Source organism: Ovis canadensis, chromosome 19 (genome assembly GCF_042477335.2).
Source record: "Ovis canadensis isolate MfBH-ARS-UI-01 breed Bighorn chromosome 19, ARS-UI_OviCan_v2, whole genome shotgun sequence".
Taxonomy (NCBI): Eukaryota; Metazoa; Chordata; class Mammalia; order Artiodactyla; family Bovidae; genus Ovis; species Ovis canadensis.
Genome location: NC_091263.1, coordinates 27,149,403 through 27,164,980, shown reverse-complemented (window position 1 = coordinate 27,164,980; position 15,578 = coordinate 27,149,403). Strand labels below are relative to the sequence as shown.

General features: G+C 46.3%; 1 protein-coding gene across 1 annotated transcript; it reads left to right on the top strand.

Moving 5' to 3' along the window:
* The first annotated feature begins 407 nt into the window (after positions 1 to 407).
* On the top strand, positions 408 to 14,307 carry CX3CR1 (C-X3-C motif chemokine receptor 1). Its single transcript, XM_069561917.1, has 2 exons — positions 408 to 715; positions 11,335 to 14,307. The coding sequence occupies exon 2, from the start codon at positions 11,344 to 11,346 to the stop codon at positions 12,418 to 12,420; it is 1,077 nt and encodes a 358-aa protein (XP_069418018.1). The 5' UTR covers positions 408 to 715; positions 11,335 to 11,343; the 3' UTR covers positions 12,421 to 14,307.
* Positions 14,308 to 15,578: the final 1,271 nt, after the last annotated feature.

The following is a 15,578-nucleotide window of genomic DNA, read 5'->3' as shown; positions in this document are numbered from 1 at the left end:
AAAGAAATTTTTTAATAAAACAATGTAAGCATACCTTATAAATATTGTAAGTTTGGTCCCAGACCACTACAATAAAGCTAATTCACAATAAAGTGAGTCACATGAAAAAACACAAAAAATACAGATGACTTTTCTTTATTGCAAAAAAAGCTTAGAAGGCATCAAAAAAATGCAGAGTCTGATTCAAGAGGTCTGAGGTGGCAGCGGCCTGAGGCGCTGCATCTCTGAGAAGCTCCCAGCTGGGATCACACTTTGAGAAGAAAAACTGTAGCTCATTTAATCTGCACCCCAGTGCTGTCCGGTGAGTATTATGGGCTCCCTTTTATTAGCAGGAAAACTGAGACTCTATTTCTGGGCCTGCCTGAAGGCACATCACTAGAGCTACTCTACTTCCCGCCCGCTGCCCAGTGAGAGAGGTAACACAGTCCCCAGGTAAACACACTCCCTCCTGGCCCCGCTGGGTCTGCCCCAGGCTCTTCCTAGTCCCTGACTTCAGACCCTCCCATCTCAGCTGGCCTCCAGCCTGGAGCTTCTGAGACTGCAGCAGCCTCTAAAGATAGTCTTCCTCACAGGAAACCAGATACTATTGGCTAACTTTGCAAATAAAGATGCCCTCAGAAGAGAGGGAGATACTCTCTGACAGACTGTGCGTGGGACAGGAAGGCTGACTGGCACATCGCCACCTCTCGAGGTTCCCTCCCCAGACCCAGCTCAGGTAGGAGCGGAGGGCTCGTTTAGCACCTGCGGGCGCGCTGGGTGAGGCACTGTGGTCAGAGGTCAAAGTGGGTTAATGAGGCTGGTTTGCTTTACGAGGATCTTATAGCCTAAATGTACTAGGGGGCTTGGTAGGGGAAGACAGTGACTGATTAGATCACTTATGATGTGCTTAACATGATGAAATATGATTAGAAGCATTAGTAATTACATTTCAGGGACATGGAGAAATGCCCATAAAAAAAGCATCATTTAAAATTGCATCTGCAAGCTATTATATACAGGGTGGATAAAAAGAAGGTTCTATGCTACAGCCAAGGGAACTATATTCAATATCCTGTAATAAACCATAATGGAAAAGAATAGATACATATATGAATCACTGTTCTATAGCAGAATTAACACATTATGAATCAACTACAATAAAAGAAAAAATTAAAAGGTAAGATTGTATCTGGATGATATTGAGGAATTACTGTAAACTTTCTAAGGTAAGAAACAGCATCAAAGTTATTTTTATCATCATCATTTTTTTTTTCTGGCCGTACTGCAAGCGTTGCGAGATCTTAGTTCCCTATCCGGGGATTCAACACACAGGGCAATAAAGTCGTGGAGTCCCAGCAACTAGGACCACTGTGGAATTCCCATTATTATTATTATTATTGTTAACTTTCCACATCTGTTTCATGCTCCTTCTCTATGTACTCCTAGAAAGATTTTTTTAAATAGGAGCAATAAGAATCTGCTGTAGAGTCTGAAGTATATACATACTATTTGTATTTTTAGGAACAAAATAAGTAAAATGGACAGCAAGCCTTTTTATGATCTTTCCTTCTGGCACTACCTTATTCTTGACTTTCTGTTCAAAAGTGACATGTCTTTTCCTTGTCTAGGTATTTGTTTTTTTCCCTATAACTTAAAAAAATGTATTTTTTCTTTCTTTCTTGAGTTTTTTCTTTCCTTTTTCTTTTATGCTTTTTTGTACCATCTGCATTTTTTATAATGAGCATCTACTGCATTTATAATGAAAACCATTTTAGTAATAAATTGCTGACAGACTTTGATGTTCAACATTGATGTATGCTTTTATAATCACTGTGAGGACATTCGGGCTCAGAAGGTTTGTGTCATTGGAAAACATCATCTTCAGAAAGAAAGTCTGAGTGGACACACATGTGGGTGAATTGTGACTCTTGGTAGGGAAGAAAACCTATACAACATCTCTTTAAATATGTTCCTGTGCCCTTTGTCTTTTCCCTAAACCTGTGTTCATCTGAAAACATAATACACTCAAAGGACAGTGTGCAGGTCAACAACTCATAAACTGATCTCCCACCTAACCATCATCCAGGCAGCAGCAGAGAACCTGACCAGCCCCCGGCAGCTCCATCAGGCCTCTCCGGATCACCACCCCTGCCCTCTCAGAAATCACCCCAATCCTCACCTTTATGGTCACTGATTCTCTCCTTGTCCTTGTAGCTTTACAAGGGTTTTAAAGCTTTCCATGGATTATCCTTGCCTGTTTCTCACCCTCACGTATGTGAGTTCATTTTGAGATCTATTTTTTTGGTTTGTATTTTAAAAATGCATTCATACTGGGGCTTCCCTGGTGGTCCAGTGTTTAAGACTCCATGTTCCCAATGCAGGTTGCATGGAATCAATCCATGGTCAGGGAGCTCAGGTCCCACATGTTGCATCAGTTCCGTCGCTCAGTCATGTACGACTCTGCGACCCCATGAATCGCAGCACGCTAGGCCTCCCTGTCCATCACCAACTCTTGGAGTTCACTCAAACTCATGTCCATCGAGTCGGTGATGCCATCCAGCCATCTCATCCTCTGTCGTCCCCTTCTCCTCCTGCCCCCAATCCCTCCCAGCATCAGGGTCTTTTTCAATGAGTCAACTCTTCACATAAAGTCTGACGCTGTTTCCACTGTTTCCCCATCTATTTCCCACGAAGTGATGGGACCAGATGCCATGATCTTCGTTTTCTGAATGTTGAGACTTAAGCCAACTTTTTCACTCTCCTCTATCACTTTCACCAAGAGGCTCTTTAGTTCCTCTTCACTTTCTGCCATAAGGGTGGTGTCATCTGCATATCTGAAGTTACTGATATTCCTCCTGGCAATCTTGATTCCAGCTTGTGCTTCTTCCACCCAGCGTTTCTCATGATGTACTCTGCATAGAAGTTAAATAAGCAGGGTGACAACATACAGCCTTGATGTACTCCTTTTCCTAGCCAAAAAATAAAAGCATTCATACTATAGGGGCTGTAGATAAATACATAAAAATGTTTATGACAGCAATGTTCACCAAGGTCTCAAACTGAAAGCCACCGAAGGGTGCACCAGCATAAAACAGATGATGACCGTGGGACACTCACACGGTGCAATCCTATTCAGCAGAGACAATGAACAGACCGCAGCCACGGCAATAACATGGATGAAATACAACCAGAAACACTTAGATGAATCTATAGATAAATGCAAAATTGGCCCATATTCACAGGGCACTTATCAAAAGCACCCCATCGCTTTTCTTACACTCTTGTTATGAAACAATAGTAAAAAATTCACACAGACCGTATCTTAAGACATTTTTACCTCCACAGAAACAAGCACAGTGCCTATTGTTGGGGAAACAGAATGAAAAGCGAAATATCTGACCCAGAAAAACCTCTCCATGAAGATAGTAGAGAAAGAACGCTGTCATTATTTTTTGTTTGTTTTAATTGGAGGCTAATTACTTTACCATATTGTGGTGGGTTTTGCAATACATTCACAGGAATCGGCCCTGGGTGTACATGTGTTCCCCATCCTGAACCCCCCTCCCACCTCCCTCCCCATCCCATCCCTCAGGGTCATCCCAGTGCACCAGCCCCAAACACCCTGCCTCATGCATCGAACCTAGACTGGCGATCTGTTTCACATGATAATATACATGTTTCAATACTATTCTCTCCATTCTTTACATCTGTGTCTCTTTTGCTGTCTCGCATATAGGGTCATCGTTACCATCTTTCTAAATTCCATATATATGCATTAACATACTGTATTGGTGTTTTTCTTTCTGGCTTACTTCACTCTGTATAATAGGCTCCAGCTTCATCTACCTCATTACTACTGATTCAAATGTATTCTTTTTAATGGCTGAGTAATACTCCATTGTGTATATGTACCACAGCTTTCTTATCCATTCGTCTGCTGATGGACATCTAGGTTGCTTCCATGTCCTGGCTATTGTAAACAGTGCTGCGATGAACACTGGGGTACACGTATCTCTTTCAATTCTGGTTTCCTCGGTGTGTATGCCCAGCAGTGGGATTGCTGGGTCGTATGGCAGTTCTATTTCCAGTTTTTTAAGGAATCTCCACACTGTTCTTCATAGTGGCTGTACTAGTTTGCATTCCCACCAACAGTGTAAGAGGGTTCCTTTTTCTCTGCACCCTCTCCAGCATTTATTGTTTATAGACTTTTTGATAGCAGCCATTCTGACCAGTGTGAGATGGTACCTCCTTGTGGTTTTGATTTGCATTTCTCTGATAATGTGGGATGTTGAGCATTTTTCCACATGTTTGTTAGCCATCTGTATGTCTTCTTTGGAGAAATGTCTATTTAGAAGAACTCTGTCATTATTGAATAAGAATTAAACATCATATGCATCACAGGCAAACTGCTATGAGGTAGTAAAGATACACAAAAAAATCTCACTTCAGACACAACCCCTTAGACACGTGTTCTCAAGACACTCAACAAGTGAAAGTGAAGTCGCTCAGTCGTGTCCGACTCTTTGTGACCTGTGGACTGTAGCCCACCAAGCTCCTCCGTCCGCAGGATTCTCCAGGCAAGAATACTGGAGTGGGTTGCCATTTCCTTCTCCAGATCTTCCCGATCCAGGGATCGAACCCAAGTCTCCCACATTGCAGGCAGACGCTTTAACCTCTGCACCACCAGGGAAGCTTCAACAGCTAGTGCTCAAGTCAGGGAACCTGACAGTCACACACAGTTCATCCCAAGTTCAGCATGGTCATCTGTATTAGCTGGCTTCATCCATCCAGAGGAGAAACAAGCTTCTCATCTCTTTATGATCGGAGGTAGTTGTGTAACTTGGAGCCAGGTTCCGGCCCAAGTCAGGCTCCTCTCCTCCTCCTGGCACTGGGAGTCTGGGCACCAACATGCGCATTTCAAAGAGATGGCTCCCAGCTCGAAAGCTGCAGAGGAAATGATCACATGTCCAAGGAGGGAGAAGGTACTCACAACTGTACGTCTTCTAAAGTAAATGCTCTAAGAAAAAGGAGACAAGGGGACTCTTGTCCCTTATTTTCAGCAGGGAGAACTAAGCCTCTTACTTTTAATTTTTACTTGTCCTTATGCCAGTGTATGGTAAAGATACTTAATAGATATTGACTTAATCCACAATTAATTAATTAATCCACAATTAATTAATAAGCGAGTCCATGTCTTCAGTTACTAAGAAAGGAAAATCATAAAACATTTCTTTTCTAGATTTCACAGTTTACTTTGACAGAGATAAATACCAGTAAGGACGCTGCAGAGGAAAGCAGCGGGAGGCGTGGCCCAGAACAGAGGCGGGTTCGGTGCAGGGGCAGCTCCCCGACGTATGGTCTTTTCCTGTTACTGGTCTTGGCTTGGGCTGTGCATTTGGCTTGAAATGCAATCCAATGCTGATGGGTGGTCATGCCAAGTCGTTCTAGGCTGAAGACTTGCTGCACGAATAGAGTCACTCAATGTACTGCAAGGAGGATGCGGTGTAAGCTGTAAAATGTGGCTGCTGCCCCTCAGCATGGAATTCAAGGCCCCTCCATCTGCCTGTTTTTTGCCTTCTCAGCCTTAGCTCTCTCTGAATCCTAAGGAGAGGTCTCTTCTAAAAATAACCATCATTGTAAACTGGAAAACCACCAGGTTCTGAAAACACAGGGGCTCAAAGAGCCAGGGGTGTGGACTTGGAGTCAGGCTGAGCACCTTTCCATGTAGCCCGTGGTGAACTCCAGATTTGTCAGAACCCCAAATTAGCTGATTCAGCTCTCTGTCTCCAAGCAGAACCTCATCTGAACGCTGGGTGCCTGTGAGCCCAGAAGCTTCGCAGGTTGCTGGGCAGTCACTCTGTGGACACGAGGCCACACTTCGCTGACCCAAGACCCATGCTGCTCTTTTAAGACTGTTTCCTTCTGTTCGGTCCTTGGAAAACTGATTATCCAGAGCTGACTGGGCTCTCAGAGATGGTCCAGTCCTGGGCTTGCATTACCCACTTCAAGGCACTGAGGCACAGGTGGGAGGGAGATGCTCAGGGTCTGCCAGCTGATCTCGGGGCGTGTGGACCCCTATGAAGTACGCAGCTCTGAAGAGCAACTCTGCGTATCTGAAGGCAAGAAAGAAGCTGATCCTTTAGTTTTCAGCCTTTTCTTCTCCAGAGAAAAGGATCTAAATTTTCTCACCACATTACTGAGAGTTAGATTCTGAGGGTCTGGCGTGAGGACCCCCACCTGGTCACGGCTGGAGAGGCAAATAATATCTCCTCCCCCTCCATTCCCCACCTGCTACTTCACTGAGGGTCAGCCTTCTGGGTCCTGAGTCTAAACCCAGGAACAGTGCTCAGGGTCACATCATGAATTTTATCCTTTAAAGGTGTGGGGGGGGGGGTCACCTCTACTATTTTCCAGCTCTTGTTCTAGAGATGTGGCCTGCAGTAACCTGAAGAATTTCCCTCCAAGAGGAGAAACCTGGTGCAGGGCAGGAAGCATGGCTTTGTGAAGAGATGCATCTGGCTTAAAATCCTGGCTCTGCTGTGCCCTTGATAAGTTACTGAAGTCTCTCTGCTTGCTGGTGGTTATTTTGCCGTCATTTGCCACGAGGTGTTGTGGCAAGAATTAAATAGGGTCTTGTGTCTGTAGCATGACACTTAGCGGGTCCCCAGGAAAGCCTTCTCTCCTTCTCACCTGGGGCTTTCAGAGGATAACCTCAGGTTCTGGAATGTCAAGAGACACTGGCACCACATGGGGAAAGTCGGGATCCACGATCAAGCAATTCCTGAGTTTCGTTTGGTCCAAAGGAAAAATATTAAGCCTAACAATTGGCATTAGACTGAACCTCAAACCCTTCTGTATGAGAGCAAGGGAGGTTAACAAACAAGGCACATTGGGTCTAGAAAACGGTAAGCAGGACCTGAAGCCAAAAGAGAGGGGGAAGCAACATGAAAAAGACGTTGAGGAGAAGAAAGGGGATGGAGGCCACCTAATGAGAAGGAAGTATAGAAAAGGGAAGCTGATTGGAAAAAGTGGGTAATGATGACCGAAAAAAAAAAAAAAGGTTAAAAAATAAGTGAGCAGGCCAAAGAAAAGGAAGTGACCAGAGGAAGTAGGACAGGATCAGCCACAGAGCTGGCTGGGTGTTTTTTAGAGCAGGTTCTACAAAATTCATTTTTACTTGACTAAGACAGCCATGTGTACTCAAAGCTCAGCTTCTAGGTTCAGCCCAGACTCTCCTAGCCCAGCATTATTTAGTAAAACGTTGACTTAACAGAGCAGAGGATGAGGAGACCCAAGTATAGTTGGGGGATGTGTGTGGTGCAGCCTAGGTTAGTGCGTTGGGACCTATGCTAATGCTTCATTCCAGCACCCATCCTTCCCCTTGCAACCCCATCTACATGGACCTCACTTACTACATGCTGCAAGGGCTTATTGCATTGGATTCTTGCACTTGATTTCTGGTGCCTGGGGGGCCAGGAGGCCAGTGTCCAGCCTGAGTGAAAGCCAATTAGATCCCTGACAGCCATCTGACCCCCGGGCATTGGCCCCACTCTCATCTGCTGCCAAGAGTCCTATCTTCAGGTTCCTGGCCCAGGGCTGGAACATCTCAGAGGACCTAGAAATAGAAGGTCCTGCTTGGGCTCACCTTTCCTGAAAAGGTGCCTGGATAAAACTATTAAGTTCTAGACACTTGGTGTTATTTAAGCCTTACTGCAGTTCTGAAAGGAAAGTTCTGTATTTAATTCACTGCCCTGCTGAAGGGCTCCAGGGATACTTGTGACGAGAGGTCAGGGAAGGTGCAGCGAGAGCTCGGGAAAGGCCAGGATGTCTGAAACAAACTGGGGGCAGGGGGCAAGGAGGTGTCTGGTCCTCCTCTCTCCTTGCTGGGCCCCTGGCTCAGGGCTGCCATGTGTGTGCCCGTGCCCTTCTCACCTTCTCCTTGCTCTTCAGTGATCCAGAGACACCTGCCTGAAGATTAGTAGGAGGTCCCTGTATATGAGACACAGTGCCAAGAGAACATCAAACCCAGCACGTGCATATCTGGCAAAAATCAAGTCAACCTCAGCCTGGGGCGTGTGAAGAGCTCCAGACGGCAAGTCTTAGGAGAGACAGATGGAATCACTGACTGACTGTGAAAGACTCCCTGTGTCCCCCCTTGCCCTGCAGATGTCCCCAACCCACTCTCCACTCAGCCCCCAAGTGTGGAAGGACAGGGGCAGGAAGGGTGGTGATGCGGAACAAACGTGAGACAGGAATCACAGAGATCCCACCGTGTCCTCGTGTGGCCCCTCCCTATCTCTGGCACCAAGGTGCCCTTGCCTTGCTGGGGCTGCCCTTGACCTGAGGGTGTTTGCCAGGCGCCCTCCCCAGGAGCAGTGCTGCAGGGTCACTGGGTAGAAGGCACTCTAGCCAGGGAGGAATGCAGGGGTGAGAATTAGGAAAGGGGGCAGGGTCATCCTGGCAGACATCTTTCATCTTCTGATTACAGAGAACCAGAGCTTTTTATTATTGTTATTATAATTGCTATTGAGAAGAGGAAACCTAGCATTGGCAGAGGGGCCTTCTCTGCTCTCATCTTTCAGGTTTTACTCCTGGCACTGGCTGTGCTACTTGGAATTTTGAGGTTCAGGGAATTCAGAGAACTTGGTCGCACAGTGTATTGGGAGAAAGGGAAAACTCCTGGGGGACAGTTGGGTCACTCCAGCTGACATGTTTCTGGAAGTGGGTGGGCGGATTTGACTGAGAGAGTCTTGGGCTCTCGCAGCAACGGTGGGAAAGATTCTTTCTGTGATGGCACTTCTATTGCACTTTATTAACAATTCTCTCCCCCGAAAGGACGGACTGTGGTAAAGAAATGAAAATTATTAGAAGTGAAAAGTCAAAAGAAAGAATTAAACAATGCTGAATTTCCAAATGATTCTGAGGTGTGGCTTTTCCAGCGTCTTTTCCTCCTGAGACCATCCCTCCCATCTGCTTTGCAATAGCAGTTTAATGAACAGTCTGTGAAACAAATCTTAAGTACAAGCACACGCATCAAAAACTATGCTCTGAGGATGAAGCGACTTCTAATTTTTGGGAAAAGGATTAAACATTTCTATTTTCTGAAAAGTTATTTTGTATTTTGTTTTCTATTAAAATGTGTTTAGTTTCAAAAAAAAAAAATCAAGTCAATCTAAAAGCACCAAATTCCTGGGCTTTAGGACTGAATACAGGCTCCAAAGAGATATAAAATGATTTTATTGTCCTTGGACTCTTCTCTAGGTCAACACTGCCAGCTCCTGACACTGGGGGGGAGGAGGAGGAGGAAGAGGGGAGCTAGCCCCAGCATCCCCAACAAGGACTTGACTGTTTGCTACCCTACAAGCTGCAAGTCCAGGAAGACGGGCTCCAGCCGCAAGCCACCTGCACCACGCGGCTGCTCCCTGCCTCCCCACATTTCAGCTGAGCATCTGACATTGCTGTCACTTAAAAATAGTTGAACATCAGCCACTTTATACGGTTCAACTTAACTTTTATTGATTAAAGTCATGGCGAGAGGATCCTCTCTGAGAAAAGGGCATTGTAGCCAAGAGCAAAGAGAGCACACACTTTCCTGGGGCTGAGGACTCCATCCCAGCCTGAGACGGCCCAGGTCAGAAGGCCTTGGGCCACTTCGCCGGCAGGCTGGGTGAGCCAGAGAAGTGGACCAGCATGCCAAGCTGAGGCTGGGAAGGGAGAAGTGAAGGGTGGGTCCTCACTGTGGCAGAGACACCATCTTGGTATAACCAGCATGAAAAGGGTGTAGTGAGGTGTGGAAACTCCCTTGGTTAGAGAAGTGTGAGCTTTGGCTTGAGCTGTGCTGGGAGACGGGCAGTGACAAGCAGGAGGTGTGTGCTGAGGTTTCTGAGAGCTTGTCTTGTGGTATCACAAGGAAGAGGAGGGGCCCCAGAGGCCCATGGCGAAAGGACTTCCCATGCAGACTCTGGAGTGAGTCCTGGCTGGGAGAAGAGAGGATGGGCATGTGCCACTGCCCAGCCTGAGCAGGAATGTCTTGCCTTTCCATTCCTGTCCAGAAAGGAACAGAAAAAGAACTGTGGGGGAGGGTAGGCCACAGTGAAGTGCAGGACTGGTAATTATTAATTAGCCCCTGGGACCCAAGGCCACAGGCTAACCGAGCCCGCCCTCCACCTGGGATCCGTTGGCCCCTTCGTGACTGCAGAGGCCTGGGTGACGCTGCCACACCCTCTGCACTTGTAGGGTGACTGACCATCCCAGTTGGCTTAGAACTTAGGGGTTTCCGAAATGTGAGACTTTCAGTGCTAAAACCAAAAGAGTCCTGGGCAAATCAAGGCAAGGTAATCACCCTAGAGTGTCTGACTCTAGGATTATTCCTTAAGGAAGGAATAATAATCCTTAACGATTATTTATTAAGGAAGAGAAAGACTTGGTTCATAGAGGAAGAGGAAAAGAAATGGCCCGCAAAAACCAAGACAGGCCTCTGGGTGCAGGTCTGCCCAGGGCTCTGTGACAATCTGAGACCTCTCTCCAGTCTTCAAGCAGGAGAAACAGGAGTCCAGAGGGTAGAGAGGTGGGAGAAAGGAAGGGGGTGGAGAATGGCACTGGGGAAGTTTGAAATGGAAGTATGAATTACGGCACTAGCTCAGCTGGTAAAGAATCCGCCTGCAATGCAGGAGACCCCAGTTCGATTCCTGGGTTGGAAAGATCCCCTGAAGAAGGGTTAGGCTACCCACACCAGTATTCTTGGGCTTCCCTGGTGGCTCAGTTGGTAAAGAATCTGCCTGCAATGCGAGAGACCTGGGTTTGATCCCTGGTTGGGAAGAATTCCTGGAGGAGGGCATGGCAACCCACTCCAGTATTCTTGCCTGGACAATCCCCATGGACAGAGGATATATGGCAGGCTATAGTCTATGGGGTCCCAAAGAGTAGGACACGACTGAGCAACTAATACACACCACCCCATCCCTCTCCTCCCTCCTCGCTCATGGTCCTCTCTCACCCATCCACACCCTGGTTAAGCTGGCTACCTTTCAGATAGACTTTTGAAAATCAAAGGAAAAAATATCTGTCTCAAGCTTCAAAAGACTGACGTTCAAATGCTAACTGAGCCATTTACTGTGTCGTTCCTGGCGAGTCACTGAGCATCTCAGAGCCTGGTGTCCTCTCTGTCAGAGGGGTCTGTTATAGCCTCCATCACAGAGATTAAATAAGACAGCACACAGGACCCTGGGAAATGTACTGGTCAGACACCCAACCAAAAGTTTGTTTCTTCCAGTCTGCCTTTGTATGTAAGGAGCGGAATTCCAACTTGGTTTCTCTGGGAACTCATGCCATTACTTGTCTTCCTTTCTCATCCAGGTGCTCACCATGCACACCACCCTCCCTGAATCAACTTCAGAAACCTTGGAGTATTATGACCTTGCAGAAGCCTGTGATATGGGGGACATCGTAGCCATGGGAACTGCCTTCGTGGCCACACTCTACTCCCTCGTCTTTGCCTTTGGCCTGGTGGGAAATTTGCTGGTGGTGTTTGCCCTCATCAACAGCCAGAGGTCCAAAAGTATTACTGACATTTACCTCCTGAACCTGGCCTTGTCCGATCTGCTCTTTGTAGCCACCTTGCCCTTCTGGACTCACTATGTGATAAACGAGCAAGGCCTTCACCATGCCACGTGCAAACTCACCACTGCCTTCTTCTTCATTGGGCTTTTTGGAGGCATATTCTTCATCACCGTCATCAGCATCGACAGGTTCCTGGCCATTGTCCTGGCTGCCAACTCCATGAACAACAGGACCGTGCAGCACGGCGTCACCATCAGCCTCGGCGTCTGGGCAGCCGCCATCTTGATGGCCACACCGCAGTTCATGTTCACCAAAGAGAAAGAAAACGAATGCTTTGGTGACTACCCTGAGATCCTGCGGGAAATCTGGCCTGTGATCCTCAATGTGGAAATAAATTTTCTTGGCTTCCTGCTCCCCCTGCTCATTATGAGTTACTGTTACTTCAGAATCATGCGGACATTGTTTTCCTGCAAGAACCACAAGAGAGCTAAAGCCATTAGGCTGATCTTTCTGGTGGTTGTCGTGTTTTTCCTCTTCTGGACACCCTATAATGTCATGATTTTCTTACAGACGCTCAATCTCTATGACTTCTTTCCCAAGTGTGACGTGAAGAGGGATCTGAAGTTGGCCATCAGTGTGACAGAGACAATTGCGTTTAGCCACTGTTGCCTCAATCCCCTTATCTATGCATTTGCTGGAGAGAAGTTCAGACGATACCTTTACCATCTGTACAGGAAATGCCTGGCTGTCCTGTGTTGCCGTCCTGTCCACATCACTTTCTCTTCGTCTCTGTCTGAATCACAAAGGAGCAGGCGGGAAAGTGTTCTGAGCAGCAATTTTACTCATTACACCAGTGAAGGAGATACGTCCATCGTTCTCTGAAGGGATCCCAAAGCTGTGTCCCTCCAGCAAGGCTGGAGTTTCTGAGTTGACACTGAATAATGAGGACGGATTTTAAAACTTCTTACATGCAAGAAACAATGGATCCAAAGCTCCCAAAACAATCCTAAAGTATCTTTGAGACCTGTGCTCAAAATTTGAATGATAAAGAGTAGACGTGGGTCTTACCGCCAATGTCAGGACTTGCTTGTTTATAAATGACCGGAATTCAACTCAGACTAACTTAGCCTGAAAAGAGGCAGTAACTTTCACCCTGTGGCATGGGCAATGCGTGGCGAGTCCTCAGTGAGAGAAAACTAGAGACTGAATCTAGCTAGCATGTCCTCTGACTCTCAGTTCTCTGAGTGGTAAGAGAGATCCCAGACTCACATCTTTGTCATCCGAGAGGGAGTGAGACCAATCCCCCTCTGAGGCCAAGGTCGAAATCCCCAGGGAAGGGCTCTGATTGGCCAAGTTTGTATCAGATCTTCATCCCTGGACCACGAGGTGGTATCCACAGGGAAGAGGAAAACAAGATGGCAGCTTCCATTCCAATATTGTGGTTGGAGATGCAGGAAAATATATTTCCAAAGAGCTGAAGGTGTGGGTGTCTCTTTGATCAGACCGAACAAGAGTTGCCCACAAACTGTACTGGGTGTCTGGCCCAGCCTCCCTCCTGATCATACTGGCCAGCACACACTGCCAGACTTCTTCATTAAACCCTCTCTGTCATATCCCTCAACCTACAAAGGTTCCCCTAGCATACACTGTATCAAGTCCAAACTCAAATGCCTGGCCTCCAGGATGTTCCATCATGCAGTCCCAATAATAGACTCCCCAGTGCCTTCTTTTCTCAAAGGGCTCCAGCTCCCCCTCAGGCAGGTCTCTTCCATCTGGTTGCGTGCATCACCACCTGATCCAGAACCCAGGGGAATAAACAGAAAAAAGTACTGGCCCAAACTGAGAAGGCATGGTTTCTAATTTCAACCCTATCACTTATCCACTGGATAACAGGGCCAACTGAGCTTAGTTTCCTCACCTGTAGAATGGAAACAATAGCTCTTTTCATGCAGGAAGTGCAGCATGAGGAGCCAGCCTCCAGCTCTCACAGATTCCAACCCTCCTGTCAGGTTCCCAGACTTCAGCCTTTCCCCCACCTGGCACCGTGCTTAAGTGGTGCTGTTGACAGAGCTTGGAAGGGCCTCACAGGCTCTGCTTGTGATGCAGCCCTTGACACGGAACAGGCTGGCTCCCACGGTGGTGCTCAATGGACACTCCTAGATATACAGATGGATAGGCTTTCCTGACTCAGTCCTCCCAGGCTGCCTGGACCATTTCCTCCCAATCAGCTGGTGACAGCCCTATCTGGAGAGAACCTCATCATTCATGCCACTGCCAACCTGAACAGCCCGAGTCCCAGGAACAGCTTTCCCTTTCTCAGATAACGTTTGAGATGGTCTGAAACTTTAAAGCTTGAAAAACAATTGTGATGATGCTAAAGAAAATATCACCTATAATTTAATCACGCAGTATCTTCATGTGCCCACTGGACCTTATTTACGGCCTCACACGTTTCAAGTTGCAATCATAGTGTACGGACAGTTTTATAATCTGCTTTTTTTTTCCTCTCTCTTAACATTAGGCCGCAGATAACGCTCTGTTTCTGCACAGTTTTGTAATGATCATTTTAGAAGACTCTGCCAGGTTGTGTTCTCACTGAAGGCATCTGACTCACTGCTCTATTTCTCACTCCTTGGAAGTCAATGTATTTGTTTATCTAGTGACAGGATGAATTACATTCCATTAAGATCGTGTACTGCAACTTATCATTACCCTGTTAATAAGCACTTCATGTGTTTCTAATATTTAGCAAATACATATTTTATAGCACTTTTCTGTGTAATTTCCTTTCTTCTCTTCAATTACTTCCTTTGGATAAATTCCTTGCCATGGGGCTAGCTGGGGCAAAGGGCATGGGTACTTTTTAGCTTTTGACGCATACATATGAAACTAATAAACTGCAAAACCTTTACTGAGCATGTATTATATATAACATGTGAGCTCAGATCCAGAGCTGTTCCAAAGATGAGTGTGATAAGGCCTCTGCCCTCAATGCTTAAGAGGTGCTTAACATTTAAATGCAGAACTCAGAAGTTAAAAAAAAAAGCATACTCTTACATTATTTGGCAATACAAGAACAAGGTCTCCTGACCTGAGTGGTTAAGTATCTTAGAACATCTTCAGTTCAGTTCAGTTGCTCAGTCATGTCCGACTCTTTGCGACCCCATGAATTGCACCGCGCCAGGCCTCCCTGTCCATCACCAACTCCCAGAGTTCACTCAGACTCATGTCCATCGAGTTGGTGATGCCATCCAGCCATCTCATCCTCTGTCGTCCCCTAGAACATCTTACCTGAGTCTTAAGATCTTGAGATTTTAAGAGAAAAGTCTGAGAACAGTGAAAGGCATTGGGAACAGAATATGTGGTGGGAAGGTGCTGGAGTTCTGGCTCAGACAACCAGTGGAAGAAGGTGTTCTCAGGGTGTTCACGATTTCCTCCCTTGTCACCTGATCCTTGTCCCAACTGTTGAATCAGGAAATTTTTCATTAAAATTTTAACTTATTAGTGGACTCCTAAGAAAAGAGGAAAAAATTCTTTTGTCTTGAGAAACAAAGGAGACAAACAAACACTTTCATTTCTAGAAGACAATTAGATTTGTATCATAAGAAACGTTCATTCATTTTGCTAAGACAGAATAGGGAGAAAATAAGGAAGGTCGTTGAAAAACCCTGAATAGCTGTGATGCTGGTGTCTAAGGAAAGGAAGGCACATCTGAAAAGGACAGTTGACCCTAACAGCACAGCTGAATCAGATCCACCACGGCTGCTGGGCTCTGGGCTTCCCCAAAGAGGAAGGGAATTCCAAATACAGATAGACGTCTGTGACTGCGTCCCAGCAGACTGACTCTGTGACCCTGGGTGAGGTATTTGACATCTCTAAGGTTCAGTTTCCTCAGCTGGCAAATAAGAATAAAAGCAGTGCCAACTTCCTAGAAAGATGATGAGGATTTAGTAAGGTTACCTTCCCAAAGCTCACAACACAGGCTTGGAAAGCAAGGTCAGACAAATGATGGCAACTACTTTCTTTTGTTATTATTATTA

Excerpts from the sequence above, each read along its gene's own strand:
- CX3CR1 (XM_069561917.1), top strand. The coding sequence starts at position 11,344 with ATGCACACCACCCTCCCTGAATCAACTTCAGAAACCTTGGAGTATTAT.